We start from the raw sequence: 20,193 nt of genomic DNA on the forward strand, positions 1-20,193 counted from the left end.
AGGACCAAATGCCTGAATTGCAACAGTTATACATTCCTTTCTAGCGTAAAAACACAAAAGGAATAATGGCCCAACCATGGCTAACAAAAGAAATTAAGGATAGTATTAGATTCAAAGTGGAGTTATACAAAGTTGCCAGAAAAAGTAGCAAGCCTGAGGATTGGAAGCAGGTAAGAATTCAGCAAAAAAGGACCAAGAGATTGATTAAGAGGAGAAAAATAGAGTATGAGAGTAAACTTGCAAGGAATATTGAAACCGACTACAGTTATACAGAGCCTTGGTAAGACTGCACCTGGAGTATTGTTCTCCTTACCTAAGAAAGGAAATACTTGCCATAGAGGGAGTGCAGCGAAGATTCACCAGACTGTTTCCTGGGATGACAGGACTGTCGTATGAGAAGAGATTGGATCAACTAAGCCTGTATTCACTAGAGTTTAGAAGAATGAGAGGGGATCTCATTGAAACATAGAAAATTCTGACGGGGCTGGATAGATTGGATACGGGAAGGATGTTTCCCTTGGCTGGGAAGTCTAGAACAAGGGGTAACAGTCTCAGGCTAAGCGGTAGGAAATTTAGGACCTAGATGAGGAGAAATGTTTTCACTCAGAGGGTGGTGAACTTGTGGAATTCTCTACCACAGAAGGCTGTGGAGGCCAAGTCACTAAATTAAGAGGGAGATAGATAGATTTCTAGACAAAAAAGACATCAAGGGGTATGGGGAAAAAGCAGGAATATAGTATTGAGATAGAGAATCAGCCATGATCATATTGAATGGCGGTGCAGACTCAAAGGGCTGAATGGCCTACTACTGCTCCTATTTTCTATGTTTCTATGTAGCCAAGTTTGCTGATGGTTCAAAGATGGGAGGAAAAGCAATGTGTGAGGAGGACACAAAAAACCTGCAAAAGGACATAGACAGGCTAAGTGAGTGGGCAAAAATTTGGCAGATGGAGTATAATGTTGGAAAGTGTGAGGTTATGCACTTTGGCAGTTATTATTTAAATGGAGAAAGATTGCAAAGTGCTGCAGTACAGCGGGACCTGGGGGTCCTGGTTCATGAAACACAAAAGGTTAGTATGCAGGTACAGCAAGTGATCAGGATGGCCAATGTAATCTTGGCCTTTATTGCAAAAGGGATGGAGTATAAAAGCAATTAAGTCTTGCTACAGTTATACAGGGTATTGGTGAGGCTACACCTAGAATACTGCACTTTGAGTTCCATATTTAAGAAAGGATATACTTGCTTTGGAGTTCAGAGAAGGTTCACTTGGTTGATTCCGGAGTTGAGGGAGTTAACTTATGAGGAAAGGTTGAGTAGGTTGGGCCTCTACTCATTGGAGTTCAGAAGGAGAGGTGATCTTATCGAAACATATGAGATTTTGAGGGAGCTTGACAAGATGGATGTAGAGAGGATGTTTGATAGAGAATTCAAGCTCTGCAGCCTGGCTGCAGTTTTGAGAAAACTCAGACCACAATGCATTAAGTCATCAATCAACTTGACATTTTAGGACCTTCGGTAGCAAGCCAATTAAAGATTAACAGTATATCAATTGAGCCAATAAGGTCAAAGAAGGCACGATCTTTTCTGTAAACTGAGTCAGGTATAAGAACAGCCATTTTGGCCATGTGGTCTCAGAAGGACAAAGGTCTGGCTTAAAGCCAGAAGCTTGTTGCTGCTGCCAGAATAAAACTACAACCAAGTTCGCATTTAATTGAAAATTAAGAGATCTAACAATTTTGGCATCACGAACACGATCGCTGAGAGAAGAAACTGAATTTTGGACATCGGACCTACATACTGAGGTAAGGACTCCTCTTTATAAAAGTCCTCAATCAAAAGTCTAAATTCGCCTCTCCTTCTACGCGATTCCGAAAGCCTCCAGTTTGCGAACCCTCCGGTTGGTAGTCGGCTTGAGGTCCCATAGACGTCTAACTTCGGGCGTGTGTTAGTTAATTAATCACCAACCCACTGATTGGCTGGAAAGCCTACGACTCGAGACCCCAGGAAAGAAATAAGTATTATGGCAGCAGGAGATAAGAGCAAAGAATTGCCTACAACTGTTAAAGGTGGGCAGGCACCACCTAAGGTTTCGATAGATGAAATCCTCCAACAGTTGAAAGAATACATAGAGCAACAATTCGACTTATCTAAAACCTGTATTAAGATCGAACAAAAGTATGGAATCTCCAAAGGACAATGGTCCTTGGACGAGATTAAAAGGATCTGGGAAAAAACGACCCGTATGAAAAATAAAGAGCGAATCCGATAGTCCCTAACCGTTATGGGACAGATCCGAAAGCGGAATGAAATTATAATGCGTTCCCAACATGATCGAGAACTGACCAGTACAAAGGATCAATTGCAAGCTGTTTGTGCACAGCTGCGACAGAAAAGACTTGAACTTGAAAAATCGGAAGCGGAAGTTCAAGTACTTAAAGGTGAAATTAAAGAATGGAAAAAATCATTCGGTCAAGAGACAGTAATAGGAAAAGGAAAATGTATTGGTCAATTCCCAGGGTACCCATGTTTGGATAAATTAAAAGCGCAAACCCGAAGACACGACCGAGGAATAGATACGGATTCTGAGTCCTCCGACGATACAGGGTCGGAGGATGAAGAATTAGGGGTGCGCTTTGCCCCGTTTAAAAAAAGACGAATTGTCGTCAAATCAGAAGAGACTGCGGATGAGGACGGAACCAAAACAACGAAGAAAAGGGTGTATGCAAAATATTTATTTCATGATCCGGCAGACCCAGAGAAAATTGATAAATGGTCCAAGGAGATGCCCAATCCAAAGAAAGGGGGAGTGAAAACGTGTGACCAATTGGACCGCTGAAGAAATATATATCAATTTCATCCCTGGGACAGAGTGCAAATTTTGACCATAATGGTGCCAAAAACACCGGGAAGAAAATTGTACGACAAGGTAGAAAAAGCTTTGGGGCAGGATGAGCAAGAATTAAACGCAGGATGGGAGGCGATTAAACACTGGCTGCAAGCCTTCAGTCCAGCTACGGCAGACGAGGGAAAAATTGCAGAAAGGAACAGAGGAGGTCCTGGAATATGACAAGCGGTTTAGATGCACGTGGCTAGAATATTCGGGTATGAATAATACGGATGAGGAAATGGATGAACAAGTGTTTGGACTCCTGAAAGCAGCTTTCGTGGCAAGTCTAAAGCCAGAACTGTCCAAAATGCTTAAGGTAGTGTTACCGGACTGGAAGGTAGAGGAACTACCTTTGCAGCATTGGTGGATCGATGTAACCAATTAGATCGGGATATGGGAGCTAAAGTCCGAGCTGTACAGGAAATCCCAGGATTCCGATAAACAGTCATTAGGAAAATTACCCGGAAAATGTCATTATTGTGGGAAAGAAGGTCACTGGGCCAAGACGTGCAGGGCAAAACAGCAAGGTCATGGCTGGGGAAGAGGACGCAGCCAGGGATACAATTCAGCCAACAAACCAGGCTTGTCACAAGATAATGACCTCATAGAAGCATTTAAGCGACTGACAATACAACAACAGAAGGAGTTACTTGGGATAGCAAAAAACGATTAGAGCCCACCCTGGCCTCCCTCCTTGCACTAAGACAACAGAGGGGAGATGGGCTATATATAACTGTGAGGGTGAGCGATAAGGATGTGGACTGTCTTTTCAACACAGGGGTGTCATTAACATGCTTACCCCTACAATATGGAGACTTTTTGCCATTGGATGGTAGGGCACGTACAGCTTATGGAGTTGGGGGCCATAAAATGGAAATTAAAAGGACAACACCGGTACTTATAGGGCTGGGTCCACATGAACTAACCACACCGGTCTGGATAGGCCCAGTAGTTCAACCCCTTTTGGGAATGGACGTTCTAATTCATCGTTGCATTTTGAGGATGGTCGGGTGACATGGTCAATTAGAACTTTGAAGAAAGAAGAATTGAAGGAACACCCGATATGGGCTACAGATAAGAACGATTGTGGCCTTCTCCAGATGGAGCCTGCGTCATTTACTGGGACCAAGCCTCCATGCACTAAACAGTATCCCATCAGTCCAATTGCCATTGCGGGAATCTTACCGGTTATTCAGCAATTGGAGAAACAAGGGGTGCTTATTAAAACGCATAGCTCCTCCAACAGCCCCATGTGGCCGGTACAGAAATCTAATGAGACTTGGCATTTGACTGTCAATTATAGGAAAGCTAACCAGTGTATTGATCAAAAAGCTCTTTTGGTCGCAGATCCTTCCACCATTTTTAATGCCCTCAAACCTGAACATAAATATTTCTCGGTTATAGATATGGCCAACGGATTTTGGTCGGTGCCTCTGGCACTGGAGGTTCGACAGTGGTTTGCTTTCACGGTCCAAGGACAACAATATACTTGGACCTGGTTACCGCAGGGTTTCCACAACAGCCCTACGGTATTCCACATGGCTTTCCAAAGAATTTGCAAGAATTACCTTCCCTGTCATCCACAGTCATCTAATATGTAGATGATATCCTGCGAGCTTCAAACACGGAAGAACAGCATGAACAAGATTTACGAGCTTTGCTGGACCACATAAAGCCAGCATCGACAAAGCACAAATATCCCAAGAAGAGGTTGTATACCTGGGACAAAAGATTTCACAAGGAAAGAGAGAACTTACCCAGGATAGAACTGCAGCCATTCAGGCTGCTGAAAAACCCACCACTATTCAGGAACAAAATTATTTTTTGGGATTGTGTAACTTTAACAGAAATTGGACTGACACCTTCACACAGCTTGCTCAGCCATTGAATAATATTTTAAAGGGGAACGTGCATCTAAAGAAGCCATCACCCTCACTAAGGAACAGCAAGAGGCCTTTCTGAGTTTGAAAAAGGCTTTGTGTTCAGCACCGGCTCTGGGAATCCCCTACAGTGGTAAGCCATTTAGCCTATTTGTCCATGAGAAAGAAGGATATATGACAGCGATACTGACACAAGAATATGGGGATCGGCAAAGACCTATTGGCTATTATTCGGCAAAACTGGATGCAGTTGCCCTCGGATGGGGAAGTTGCCTAAGGGCCATGGAAGCTATATGTCGAGCGGTAATGATCACTGCGGGTCTAGTCCTCGACCAAAAGATGATTGTCAAGTGTCCCCACACCGTACACGCTTTGCTGTCTATGAATAGAATGTCTCAGGTGACAGCAGTTAGATGGACCCGCTGGACAGCAGTTTTGGAAGCTCCTAATCTCCATATCACCCGGGCCAGCCCGGTTACTCCCGCAACTATGCTCCCGATGTCAGAATCGAGAGAGCAAGAGGGGGGAGAATGTGAAGAGCATGACTGCGTGGAGATTTTAAAAGAAACAGAAGAAGCAGCCTTAGCAGCAGACGAGCCTCTACACAACCCAGACCTCATCCTGTTTACAGATGGTTCCTCCTTTGTTGACAATGGTAGCAGAAAAGCAGGATGGGCAGTTACAACCTTATATGAGGTAGTGGCAAAAGGATGTTTACCCTCAGGAACATCAGCACAACAGGCCGAGTTATGGGCCCTGTCAGAAGCATGTCGAATAGCAGAAGGACAGACAGTTAATGTCTACATAGATTCACGTTATGCTTTTGGAGTCGCTCACGACTTTGGTCTGTTATGGCGGAAAAGAGGATTCCTCACTGCTGCTGGTACACCTATCCAAAATGGAAAAAAAGTCCGAGACTTACTAGAGGCCATACAATTACCTCAGGAAGTGTCCATCCTGAAGTGTAAGGCCCATACCAAGGAAAATACCACGGAAGCACAGGGAAATGCCCTAGCCGACCAGGCAGCGAAAGATGCCGCCTCACAGGGCGTTCCCCCAGAAGGACCAACATAGATGTGCAGATTGAAAGCACTCAGGACTCTGACACGAGACCTTCAAACAATGCAAGGCGAGTGCTCCTGAGAAGAAAAATGGACATGGATTGAGGCAGGAATTAAGCTATGCGAAGATGGTGTCTGGAGACAAAGAGTTACCGACAAGCCAGTCGCGCCACAAGCGCTTATGCCTTTTTTAGCCCAACAGATCCACTCGTGGGGACACTTGGCCTCACAACAGATGACAGCACGGTTCCAGAAAAGCTGGTGGGGTCGGGGATTTAAAAAACATGCCCAGCTGGTAGCAGACTGTTGTGTGGTCTGCCAGAAAAATAATTCTGGACCCATCACGGTAATGCCCCAACTGAGGCCCCCTGCCCCTGTCGGATCATTCCAACATCTGCAGGTTGATTATAAATCTCTTCCTCCATGCCAAGGATACACTAACATTCTTGTCATGGTCGACAGATTCTCTAGATGGGTAGAAGCTGTCCCAACTAAAAGAGCCACAGCCAATCACACTGCAAAGATCTTGTGTAAGGATTACATTCCCCGATGGGAAGTCCCGAGTAGCATTGACTCAGATCAGGGAACACACTTCACAGGTGCTGTCTGCCAAGAAGTCTGTAAGTTACTGAACATTACGTGGGATTTACACTGTCCTTATCATCCACAATCATCAGGACAAGTAGAGCGAATGAATCGAACTCTGAAACAACGACTTGCCAAATATCACCAAGAAGGAACACCATGGCCCCAGGCACTACCAATAGTGCTATGTAGTATTAGGGCAACCCCAAACAGAACTACAGGTCTAAGCCCATTTGAAATTATAACAGGAAGACCCATGTCGCTGCCAGGAACTATTGATTTACAGAAAGCTGATGTTCACGTAATGAATGACACTTTGTTATCATACTGTCAGAACCTAACCAATGTTATTAGTTCTGTTTCCCGACAGGTATCGGCAGCTTGGGGTAATCCACCCGAAGGAGGACACGACATCATCCTGGGAGTCTGGGTTTATGTGAAAAAGTTGCATAAAGAACCTTTGGGTGCCAAGTGGGAGGGACCTTATCAAGTGTTATTGACCACCCAGGCAACTGTTAAAGTCCAAGGAAAAAAAGCCTGGATTCACGCCTCACATGTTAAACGAGCACCTGTAACGGAAGCTGAAATCTAATAGGACAATTACTTTTTGCCAAAATGTATAAATTTACTGTATTACTGATTGTAGGTATTCTAGGCATAGGACTACTTCTTACTAGCCGACCCTCTGCACCAAAGGGAAATAGTAGAGTACCAAGGGAATTATATGTAAATAACTTTTTATATATGTCATACATTTATGCCAAACAAGGTAACATTTCTAATTGTTGGGTGTGTGCGCATATTCCTATTCACTCAAAGGGAGGGATTCCCTTGAGGACAGTTCCCTTAAATATCTCGGAAACGGCTGAGTGGATAATTAATCAAAACAAAACAGGCAATGCGTTTCAGGATACGGAAAACTGGGCACGAAAATGGAAGTCAGCAGGTTACAATCTGACTATCTTTGAAGGGGGATACCAACCGTGGTACAATAATTCCAAACGGCCCCCATTTTTTGTTATCACTAATACAACGGGAATAGGAAGACCGTGGGAATCGGTCTGTATGATTAGAAACATCAAAGGAGGCCAAAATATGGGGTGTAGTAACTGCTCCCGGAATTATAATATAATCAAGCCACGGAACCGTCCAAACTGGGCTGACGTTGGAATTCTTAATGTAACAGGGATTCTGAATAAAACAGATGGAAAAGCCTGGACAGGCCCCGGAGTGTTGCTGACAAAGAAACAGCTAACATTCATTGCCTATAATGGCACCTATTAGGTGTGTGGCCACAAGGCCTATCCTTGGCTGCCCCAGAATTGGACGGGATCCTGCTTTTTAGCCTACATTGTGCCATATATGTATCATATAAAGTCACTGTCGGAACATTTACACCGTCCTAAGAGAGCTATCACAGAAACAGAGAGGTTCTTTGCCATTCTGATCCCCAGGTATGGGACCACCAGACTGGCAAGGGAATTCATTAACATGGCATCCGTTGTGGAACAGGTAGCCAATGATACCTCAGAGGCCCTAGTTAAAATCAATGCAGAAATGGTAGCAATCCGCACAATAGCCTACAGAATAGACTGGCCCTTGATTACATCCTGGCTGAAAAGGGAGGTACTTGCGCCGTACTCAGAACTGAGTGCTGCACATATATCCCAGATAGCTCCGAAGAAATTATCCATTTAGCGACGCATATCCAAAAGGAGGCAGAAAAAATTAAGCAACCCCCATCATTCACTTTGTGGAGCGGAGCCACTGAATGGCTAGGTTCAATAGAAACTTCATTGGTGGAAGGTTTAATTCTATTCATTGTAATTATTTTACTTTTATATCGTTTGTTTATGTTGATTAAATGTTGTTGCAACCAGGCGGCTGTAGCTGCTATCCCACAGGTGAGACACCTTGCAGGTCCCAGCAGACCATCTGAACATGGCACAGGGGTATGTTATGCTTAAGGGAAGGTTGTTTACTAGTTGAATTAAGATACTGATTTGGATTAAATTTGAATAAGGCGAATTAACCTGCTAAAACCAGACTTCCATTGTGGCCACGATGGAATTCGGGTTGGTGTAAATTTGTGTGGAAGCTACTAGTCTGGACATGTGGCGAAACACCTCAACAAATTTTAGAAAGAATCTCTATTAACATGTATGAAATTATTTTGTAGAATGTTTAACCAGTGATACCTGATGTTTTATGATTCCGTTTGTGAATGAATCGAAGGGAGATTGATAGAGAATTCAAGCTCTGCAGCCTGGCTGCAGTTTTGAGAAAACACAGACCACATTGCATTAAGTCATCAATCAACTTGACATTTTAGGACCTTTGGTGGCGAGCCAATTAAAGGTTAACAGTATATCAATTGAGCCAATAAGGTCAAAGAAGGCGCGTTCTTTTCTGTAAACTGAGTCAGCTATAAGAACAGCCATTTTGACCATGTGGTCTCAGAAGGACAAAGGCCTGGCTTAAAGCAAGAAGCTTGTTGCTGCTGCCAGAATAAAATTACATGAAAACTACAACGGGATTTCGCATTTCATTAAAAATTAAGAGATCTATCAATGTTTCCGCTGATAGGCGAGACTAGAACTAGGGGGTCATAATCTTGGAATAAGGGGCTGCCCATTCAAAACTGAGATGAGGAGGAATTTCTTCTCTCAGAGGGTTGTAAATCTGTGGAATTCGCTGCCTCAGAGAGCTGTGGAAGCTGGGTCATTGAATATATTTAAGACAGAGATAGACAGATTCTTAACCTATAAGGGAATAAGGGGTAATGGGGAGCGGGCAGGGAAGTGGACCTGAGTCCATGATCAGATCAGTCATGTCCTTATTGAATGGCGGAGCAGGCTCGAGGGGCCATATGGCCTACTCCTGCTCCTATTTCTTATGTTCTTATGTAATCATATGTAATCCTGAATTCCATTTTTAGTAGCTTTCCTGCCAGTATTATGCAAAATATTTTCACTGATATATATCCAAAATATTTTTTGAGTGCTTCATCGATTACTTCATCAGTAAATCCACAGCACAATGTGGTACTCTGGCCAAGATGATCGTTCATTTTGTGCTGAGGTATCTGATCTCAGCTGATGAGAGATGAGAGACAACCTTTGGCCTCAGCTTCCCTGGTTTAGGGAGAGGGGCTCAAGCTCTTGATCTCGATTCAATTATACCATTTGGAAAGCGTTTAAATGCTTCAGTGCATGATGTCACACTGAGAACAGGATTGGCCTCAGATATGTTTCCTAAAGTCCCTGGGTGAAGTAATCTGCTGACTCCTGCTGTCTATGCTTACACACAGTCCACTTCAATAAAGCCACAGAGGATCAGCCCTCAAACCATTTCCCAGCAAGTCTTCAAGCGAGCAATGAACTTTGAAGGTCACTGTGCCTTCTCTGCCTGCTGTCATTACTAATCCATATTCATTCCTGAGAAGAAATTCATACCGGAGTAATTTTACCATCTTCACTGCAGACACACATTATCACTTCCACATTCTTCTGTGTGGTCTTGTTGTACTTGTCAAAGTCTCCGTAGTGGATGGTGATGTAAATGTCATTTCTAACATCGCCTGCAGAGGAAGGAAACAGAGGAATATCCTGTGATGAGCAGTTTTGTAATATTATGGGATATGAGAACAGACATGTGGTGAAAGAAAAGACCGTTGAGTCTCTCCAATGTACCTCACTCTTCAGCTCTTCATGCTAGACATTAGAGAGGTATTACAAACTAGCAATCCCAGTGTAGAGATTTGTGTGATGGGAGCCCATTAACGGTATCTCAAGCACTGAGATCAGCATGGCCCGCACTCTTTTCAGGGCGGTGTACTAATTCATAAACCCTGTTTCCACTTCTCTCTGAATCCAATCTCTTTTAAGTATGGCAAGTTATTCTTTCATTTGTTTTTTTGCCTAAAGTCTCCTTAAGAACATAAGAACATATGAATTAGGAACAGGAGTGGGCCATCTAGCCCCTCGAGCCTGCTCCGCCATTCAAAAAGATCATGGCTGATTTGGCCATGGACTCAGCTCCACTTACCCGCCCACTCCCCATAACCCTTAATTCCCTTATTGGTTAAAAATCTATCAATCTGTGATTTGAATACATTCAATGAGCTCGCCTCAACTGCTTCCTTGGGCAGAGAATTCCACAGATTCACAACCCTCTGGGAGAAGAAATTCCTTCTCAACTCGGTTTTAAATTGGCTCCCGCATATTTTGAGGCTGTGCCCCCTAGTTCTAGTCTCCCCAACCAGTGGAACCAACCTCTCTGCCTCTACCTTGTCTATCCCTTTCATTATTTTAAATGTTTCTATAAGATCACCCCTCATCTTTCTGAACTCCAACGAGTAAAGACCCAGTCTACTCAATCTATCATCATAAGGTAACCCCCTCATCTCCAGAATCAGCCTAGTCAATCGTCGCTGTACCCCCTCCAAGGCTAGTATATCCTTTCTTCAGTAAGGTGACCAAAACTGCACGCAGTACTCCAGGTGCGGCCTCACCAATACCCTGTACAGTTGCAGCAGGACCTCCCTGCTTTTGTACTCCATCCCTCTCGCAATGAAGGCCAACATTCCATTCGCCTTCCTGATTACCTGCTGCACCTGCAAACTAACTTTTTGGGATTCATGCACAAGGACCCCCAGGTCCCTCTGCACCGCAGCATGTTATAATTTCTCCCCATTCAAATAATATTTCCTTTTTCCTGTTTTTTTTTTCCCAAGGTGGATGACCTCACATTTTCTGACATTGTATTCCACCATCTGCCAAACCTTAGCCCATTCGCTTAACCTATCTAAATCTCTTTGCAGCCTCTCTGTGTTCTCTACATAACCCACTTTCCCACTAATCTTTGTCATCTGCAAATTTTGTTACACTACACTCTGTCTCCTCTTCCAGGTCATCTATGTATATTGTAAACAGTTGTGGTCCCAGCACCGATCCCTGTGGCACACCACTAACCACCAATTTCCAACCCGAAAAAGACCCATTTATCCCAACTCTCTGCTTTCTGTTCGCCAGCCAATTCTCGATCCATGCTAATACATTTCCTCTGACTCCGCGTACCTTTATCTTCTGCAGTAACCTTTTGTGTGGCACCTTATCGAATGCCTTTTGGAAATCTAAATACACCACATCCATTGGTACACCTCTATCTACCATGCTCGTTATATCCTCAAAGAATTCCAGTAAATTAGTTAAACATGATTTCCCCTTCATGAATCCATGTTGCGTCTGCTTGATTGCACTATTCCTATCTAGATGTCCCGTTATTTCTTCCTTAATGATAGCTTCAAGCATTTTCCCCACTACAGATGTTAAACTAGCCGGCCTATAGTTACCTGCCTTTTGTCTGCCCCCTTTTTTAAACAGAGGCATTACATTAGCTGCTTTCCAATCCGCTAGTACCTCCCCAGATTCCAGAGAATTTTGGTAGATTATAATGAATGCATCTGCTATAACTTCCGCCATCTCTTTTAATACCCTGGGATGAATTTCATCAGGACCAGGGGACTTGTCTACCTTGAGTCCCATTAGCCTGTCCAGCACTACCTCCCTAGTGATAGTGATTGTCTCAAGGTCCTCCCTACCCACATTCCCGTGACCAGCAATTTTTGGCATGGTTTTTGTGTCTTCCACTGTGAAGACTGAAGCAAAATAATTGTTTAAGGTCTCAGCCATTTCCACATTTCCCATTATTAAATCCCCCTACTCATCTTCTAAGGGACCAACATTTACTTTAGTCACTCTCCTCCGTTTTATATATCGGTAAAAGCTTTTACTATCTGTTTTTATGTTTTGCGCAAGTTTACTTTCGTAATCTATCTTTCCTTTCTTTATTGCTTTCTTCGTCATTCTTTGTTGTTGTTTAAAATTTTCCCAATCTTCTAGTTTCCCACTAACCTTGGCCACCTTATAAGCATTGGTTTTTAATTTGATACCCTCCTTTATTTCCTTGGTTATCCACGGCTGGTTATCCCTTCTCTTACCGCCCTTCTTTTTCACTGGAATATATTTTTGTTGAGCATTATGAAAGAGCTCCTTAAAAGTCCTCCATTGTTCCTCAATTGTGCCACCATTTAGTCTGTGTTCCCAGTCTACTTTAGCTAACTCTGCCCTCATCCCACTGTAGACCCCTTTGTTTAAGCATAGTACGCTCGTTTGAGACACTACTTCCTCACCCTCAATCTGTATTACAAGCTCAACCATACTGTGATCACTCATTCCAAGAGGATCTTTTACTAGGAGATCGTTTATTATTCCTGTCTCATTACACAGGACCAGATCTAAGATAGCTTGCTCCCTTGTAAGTTCTGTAACATACTGTTCTAAGAAACAATCCCGTATGCATTCTATGAATTCCTCCTCAAGGCTACCCCGTGCGATTTGATTTGACCAATCGTCTTCTCTGTCTAATAGAAAATCTTCACCTTATCTGCTCCACCTGTTTCCTCTGCGTCACTAACATATCCTGTCCCCCCATTACCAATGTTGGCATAAAGTTCGCTCAATGTACAAAAACTATAGTGATGTGGCAGAATCTGAATGAAAGTGATCAGGTGCTGCGGTAGGCAAATAGTTACTGATCCCTGTTTCTTAAGAGGACTGGGTCAGGTTCAAAAAAGAACACCACCACCTGAATCGTGCCCTCTCACCATGACTGTAACAATGCTTGACGTCCTAATCTAGTTCCCTGCGGATGAGAATAAAAACCCTTGTCAGATATAGAAAGAGCACATGGGCGGGCATAGGTCAGGCTTGAGAAGCCAGGCAAATGACGTCAAATTCACAGCTGCTCCAAATAATTTCACAACAGGCAGGACTGTGGCCAACTATATCCTCAACTGCATCAAACTAATAATTGTACCTTCTGAAAGGTGCAGGCTTTGACGTACAGAGCTTCTAACCTGCATAAAACAGACAGTTTTCCTCAACTGTGGTCTTAAGATTCTGGAGCCGTTTTTCACATTGTTGGGTAGAGAGCCAAAGCGATTTGGAGACATATCTGAAGGCCACTGAGAGCACTAGTTTATTTTAGTGTATCCCTGCAAATATGTATAATATATGCCAGTCGGTCTCACATAGCATCATACACAGGGAAATAAACCCATGTGCAGTGTTCAGTGAAGCAGGTTACAGGCCGGGCGATAATTGGACATAATTCAGTTGCCATTTTAAAGTCATACATCCTGTACTTATTTTTATTTAGTACCTTGATTTTTCATTATTACTTAGAAATAAATAGGAAAAAAATGCAGATATTCTGGGAAGCAGAGTATCAGTTGGAGCATTGGCGGTTTTAGCGGTGGCACAGCGCAGTATCATCTGAGTTATAAGGTCATGGGTTCAAACTCCCCTCCCGAGACTCACGAGGAGCATATTGCTGGCATGGACTGATTGGGCCGAATAGCCTTTTTCTGGTTATGTATATTTTATGAGACATGACCACATAATTAGAAAATTAGGAATGCAAAGAGAAGGCATGAAAAAATATTTGCAAGTAAAATCAAGGAAAGCTCAAGGATGTTTTATAAATACATAAAGAAACAGTAGGGCCTATTATAGACCAAAAAGGTAACATGTTTGTTGAGGTGGAAGATGTGGGTATGGTTCTTAATTAATACTTAGCGGCTGTCTTCACAAATAGAGAGACCAGGCAAACATTATAGTTAAAGAGGAGGAGTGTGAAATATTAAATGAGAAAAACATAGTAAGAGAGGAATTATTACGTGGTATAACATTTTTGAAAGTAGATAAATCCCCGGGCCCAGATGAAATGTATGACAGGTTGTTGACAGAAACAAGAGAGGAAATAGCAGAGACTCTGACCATCATTTTCCAATCCTCTCTGGCTACAGGTGTGGTGGTGGAGGACTGGAGGACTGCTAACGTTGTACCATTGTTTAAAAAGGGAGAAAGGGATAGACCGAGTAATTACAGGCCAGTCAGCCTAACCTTGGTATTGGGCAAATTTATGAAAAAATTCTGAGGGACAGTATTAATCATAATTTAGAAAGGCACGGATTAATCAAGGACAGTCAGTATAGATCTGTTAAGGGAAGGTCGTGTCTGACCAACTTGATTGAATTTGTTGAGGAGGTAACGAGGAGGGTTGATGAGGGTAGCAATTTGATGTAGTTTATATGAATTTTAACATGGCTTTTGACAAGGTCCCACATGGCAGGCAGGTCAGAAAGGTAAAGGCTCATGGGATCCAAAAGAAAGTGGCAAGTTGGATCCAAAATTGGCTCAGTGGCAGGAAGCAATGAGTAATGGTTGACAGGTGTTTTTGTGACTGGAAGGCTATTTCCAATGAGGTTTCACAGGGCTCAGTACTAGGTACCTTGCTTTTTGTGGTATAGATCAATGATTTAGATCAATGTGGGGGGCATGATTAAGAAGTTTGCAGGTGATACAAATAGACGTGTGGTTGATAGTGAGGATGAAAACTGTAGATTGCATGAAGATATCAATGGACTTGTCAAGTGTGCAAAAAAGTAGCAAATGGAATTCAATCCGGAGAAGTGTGAGGTAATGCATGTGGGGAGAGCCAACAAGGCAAGGGAATACACAATAAATGGTAGGAAACTGAGAAGTGTAGAGGAACAGAGAGACCTTGGAGTGCATGTCCACAGATCCCTGAAAGTAGCAGGACAGGTCGAAAAAGTGGTTAAGAAGGCATACGGGATACTTGCCTTTATTAGTCAAGTCATAAAATATAAGAGCAGGGAGGTTATACTCGAACTGTATAAAACATTAGTTAGGTCACAGCTTACGAGTGCTGCATGCAGTTCTGGTCACCATATTACAGGAAAGATGTGATTGCACTAGAGAGGGTACAGAGGAGATTTACAAGGATGTTGCCTGGACTGGAGAATTTTAGCAATGAGGAAAGAATGGATAGGCTGGGGTTGTTTCCTTTGGACAAGAGGAGCAGAGTATGGCCCAGTGTGCAGCACTGCTGTGGTGGCCACCCCATTGGTGCTCCAAAAAGGAAGTGGAGCACCTTTCACGCTCCAATTCCTTCTCTGGACTGCTGAACCAAATTTTTTGAGAGGGAGGAAACTTTAGTGCCTGGTGCTAAGGTCGTGTCTGACCAACTTGATTGCAATGACACTAACTGCAATGATATAAATGGCCAGGTAATCTGTTTCCATGGTGTCCGTTGAAGAATAACTATTAAACTGTCAACTGTTAAAAACACGGAAATATAAAGAAGACACAGGCCATCGACACAACCAATCCATTTACCCTTGTTAGCAAATGGTTCTAATCATATTTACCCGCCCTGTTCGCCGGAAACATTAATCTTTTTATTCTTTACTGATGCTGACCTGTTTTGGATTTCCAACATTTTCTACTGTTTTTCATTTGAGATTTCCAGCAATTTAATGTTTTTTCTTTTAATTTTATTATTACCCTTTCATACAGTTCTTAACGTAAGCTGCTCTTTTGCCAGGAATTGCATGACAAAGGTAATGATAGACCTTTTTTTAAAGAAGTGTGTTAGCCAGATTTCTTGATGAAGCCCTAGAGGCATGTTGCCTGTTGGTTTTCAATATCTCTTCAATGTGTTTTCAATTCATGACTGCTATTAGAGTTGGATTTTTTTGAGAAACCTATTGGATCTCAAATCTATGCTTGACTCAATCCTCATGATCTTATCCCCTCCCAACAGACGGGAGAGGGTCAGGGAGGGAGTATAATATTGGATTTGAGCAACCCAACCCTAACCCAACCCCATTCCCAGCCATTTAACATTTTAAAAGCTCAAATCCGGCCATCTGCAAGACTCCTGCAAAAGACAGGCGGAAGCCTAAGTAACATGCAAAAATCATGAACCGGTGACATCATCAGCGCCTTGTCTTAAAATTAACTGCTCATCAGGGTAGGCTCACGCTGTGGGGATGCCTGGTAGCAGAGGCAGAAGGAGACGACTGCCTAAGATAAGTTCAAGATCTGCTCCTTTTAGCACTCCTGTGAGCTAGGAGGAGCAGGAGTGCTCCCGTCCACCACGCCCCACCCGGAAGCCTTCAGCCTTTCCCCCCACCCCGATCGCAGATTAAAAATGATTTTTTTCTTGGGCCAGGAGAGATGACCCATGTAAACATACCTGGCATGATGATCTCTGGGAATCCTAGCTTCCTGGCCACCACCGTGGTCCTGTCCACCAGATGTGGATAATCCTTTCTGATCTGGGACACGTCCCCCACCAACATTTTCATCGTTACCCATAGACCTGTAAAAGGAAATATAGAACAGCATTAGTGTTTTCAATATGTACGTGGAGGAGACTGTGCAGGTCCCATCTTTGTGCCTGAACTAGATCGTGTGGGTCACAGTGTTCGTACCTGGAGGAGACCATACAGTTCCAGATGTTCGTACCTGGAGGAGATCGTATAGTTCCAGGTGTTTGTACCTGGAGGAGACTATACAGTTCCAGATGTTTGTACCTGGAGGAGACCGTACAGTTCCAGATGTTTATACCCAGAGGAGATCGTACAGTTCCAGATGTTCATGCCCAGAGGAGACCGTACAATTCCAGATGTTCATACCTGGAGGAGACTATACAGTTCCAGATGTTCGTACCTGGAGGAGACCGTACAGTTCCAGATGTTCATACCTGGAGGAGGCCATACAGTTCCAGATGTTTGAGCTGGGAGGAGACCGCGTGTTTCCAGATTTTTGTGCCTGGAGGAGACCGTGTAGGTCACAGTATTTGAGCTGGGAGGGGACCGTGTGTTTCCAGATATTTTTGCCTCGAGGAGACCATATGGGTCACAGTGTTTGAGCTGAGAGGGAACCATGTGGGTCACAGTGTTTGTGCCTGGTGGAGTCTGTGCGATTTCAGATGTTGGTACCTGGAGGAGACCGTGTGGTTCCAGATGTTTATACCTGGATGAGACTGTGCGGTTACAGATGTTGATATCTGGAAGAGATCGTGCAGGTTCTATGCATTTCAACAATCAGTAACTAAATGAAGTCATGAGTTATGTCTAGTCAGTGTAATGTCCTTTATATTGGTAATATTGCTTGAAGAGTGTTTTGGGATTGTCACATCTTGCCCCGCTGTTGAATGCTAATCTACATGTATTGCTTAAATGCATAGAGGATAGGTTAAAACCACTTGTACAGCAAAACCCAGAGCAGCAGAAAGGAAAAGACATAACTTCTAAAACTTGTAGCCTCTGTATAATTTATCAATACGTCTCCAAAAAGAAAATAAACACACAGATACTGCTTTACAACCTAGGTGTCATATTTGACCCCGAAATGAGCTTTCGACCACATATCCGCAGTATAATTATTTCCACCTCCATAACTTTGTCCGTCACCGCCCTTGCCTCAGCTCATCCACTGCTGAAGCCCTCATCCATGCCTTTGTTACCTCTAGACTTGACTATTCCAATGAACACCTGGCTGGCCTCTCACATTCTACCCTACATAAACTAGAGGTGCTCCAAAATTCAGCTGCTCATGTCCTAACTCGCACCAAGAACAGCTCGTCCATCACCCCTGTGCTCTCTGACCTACATTGGCTTCCAGTTAAGCAAAGCCTCGATTTCAAAATTCTCATCCTTGTTTACAAATCACTCCATGGCTTCGCCCCTCCCTATCTCTGTAAGCTCCTCCAGCCCCACAAACTCCCGAGATGTCTGCGCTCCTCTAATTCTGCCCTCCTGAGCATTCCTGATTATAATCACCCAACCATTGATGGCCGTGCCTTCTGTTGCCTAGGCCCCAAGCTCTGGAACTCCCTGCCTAAACCTCTCTGCCTCTCTACCTCGCTTTCCTCCTTCAAGATGCTCCTTAAAACCTACCTCTTTGACCATCTGCGCTAATTTCTACTTATGCAGCTCAGTGTCAATTCTTCTTCGCATTGTACTCCTATAGCACGCCTTGGGACATTTCACTACGTTAAAGGCGCTATATAAATACAAGTTGTTGTCATTTAGTGTTGACACATTGCTTAAATGTGACATTGCAATGTGATTCCCTATGCTGTCCTAATTATGCAATGAATAGATAATTTTATGTAAAATTGTTTTATTAATGAACATTTGAATAAAACATAGGGCTTGTAAAACAAATAGGCTTGATTGCAACTCATGTAGTGATTATTTAGATATGTGCATTTTAAAAAATATTTCCCCATATTCTGGTTTATTTAACAATTTCACTGCTGGCTTTGCATTTTTTTAACCATTTCAGAAATGTTAGTATGGAGCATTAGACAGTAGTAACTTAATCCTGGATGAGATTGTGGAACTCAGATTATCCAACATAGTCCAGGCTGTGAACATACACTGGCTCAATGGTCATAGTATAGTCTATAATGCTTCGTAATATATATTGCTAGTCTGCAGTTACTTGCCTGTGTGGTTTGTTTGATACCATTCAATGGGGCAGTTTTGTTGCACAATCTCTGACTTTAGAATTTCTGACAATTTATCCAGTCATTCCCACATTTCTTTCGCCCCACCATTGACGGCCATGCCTTCAACAGTCTAGGCCCTAAACTCTGGAATTCCCTCCCCAAATCTCTTTGCCTCTCTCTCCTTTAAGAGGCTGCTTTATACCTATCTCTCCGACCAATCTTTTGGTCACCTGTCCTAATATCCTACTTTGGCCCGGTGTCACTTTTTGTCTGATTACACTCCTGTGAAGCACCTTAGGACATTTTACTACATTAAAAGCTATATATAAATGTCAGCTGATGTTGTTGTCAGTATGCTTAAACTGATTCAATATCCGGCGGGTCACTATACAGCTGAAAGGGTTGGTAACTCTAGGTTTTCTTCATTTCCCATCCCCAGCAGAGGGGAACTGGGGCCAACTGTCTCACTGCCTTCCTAGGTGGGATCTCAGTGCAGAGTGGAGATGGTGACCTTTCTGGTGGGTTTGGCTCAGGAGCACCCTGGGTGGTAGCGTTACTCACTGAGCCATCCAGGGACCATCTAGAAAGAGCAGGAGCCAACTGCAAACAGAGCGCTGTCATAACGAGAACAAATTGGTTTGATAGATCATGGAATCAGCAATGATGTCCTTTCACCTTGAATGTCTGTGAAGGCAGAGAGGTCACTAAACCGCAAACAGGAAAAGGCTTGGAAGGGAATTCATTTAAATGACAGAGCTGATGTTGATACTATAGGATGGCACCGAATGATACTGTCACCTTACACCGCATTATCCAGACAATTGGTTTGATACTTTTCAGTCGCTATATTGATGTATGCAATTGTGTTTTATAGGTTTAGCAAAACAATCTCAGGTAAATTAGAAAGTGCCCCAGTGTGTGTCTGCATTTTGTTAACCCATTTGTCTGGATCTTGCTTTTTCTTCTTGTTTCTGTCTCTTTCTTTCCACACACAGTCTCTTCTTTTTCCTTTCTTCCTTCACATGAATCACTTCACTCCAAGCAAGGATGGTTAGCTGAGAATGATGGTTCAGAGATTGATTTCAGAGGGTTACACGTGATTCAGAAAGGATAGAATCAGAACATCGCTGTGTCTGTAGCTATTTTGGATAGCTTGCACATTGAGTAAAGAATTAACTAGGAAGCTTATCTCTGTGCAGATAATGGCTTTCAATCATTTGCAGCAACAACAGAATAGAAAATGAAGTTTACAGTCTATGTTAAATAACGGCCCCCAGCGAAGGCGATCGCTAATTCCTCCACTACCCATGATGCCCCGCTATAGGACATGGGATGTTATAAGAAATGGGGCATTGTAGGGGCTACTGCACCATTTCAGATTAGGAAATT

General features: G+C 43.2%; 1 protein-coding gene across 3 annotated transcripts in view; it reads right to left on the minus strand.

Moving 5' to 3' along the window:
• Window positions 1-20,193, minus strand: part of LOC139263058 (dedicator of cytokinesis protein 2-like) — a 770,661-nt gene that overhangs the window by 634,833 nt on the left and 115,635 nt on the right. For all 3 annotated transcript variants that reach the window (XR_011593033.1, XM_070878576.1, XM_070878575.1), the window contains exons 13-14: window positions 16,540-16,665; window positions 9,870-9,994 (exon numbers count right to left, since the gene is read on the minus strand). Coding sequence is in view for 2 of the 3 variants with exons in the window: in XM_070878576.1 (XP_070734677.1) it covers window positions 9,870-9,994; window positions 16,540-16,665 (251 nt within the window). In the remaining variant the exon portion in view is untranslated. The remainder of the gene's footprint in view (window positions 1-9,869; window positions 9,995-16,539; window positions 16,666-20,193) is intronic.

Source organism: Pristiophorus japonicus, chromosome 4, assembly GCF_044704955.1.
Source record: "Pristiophorus japonicus isolate sPriJap1 chromosome 4, sPriJap1.hap1, whole genome shotgun sequence".
NCBI lineage: Eukaryota > Metazoa > Chordata > Chondrichthyes > Pristiophoridae > Pristiophorus > Pristiophorus japonicus.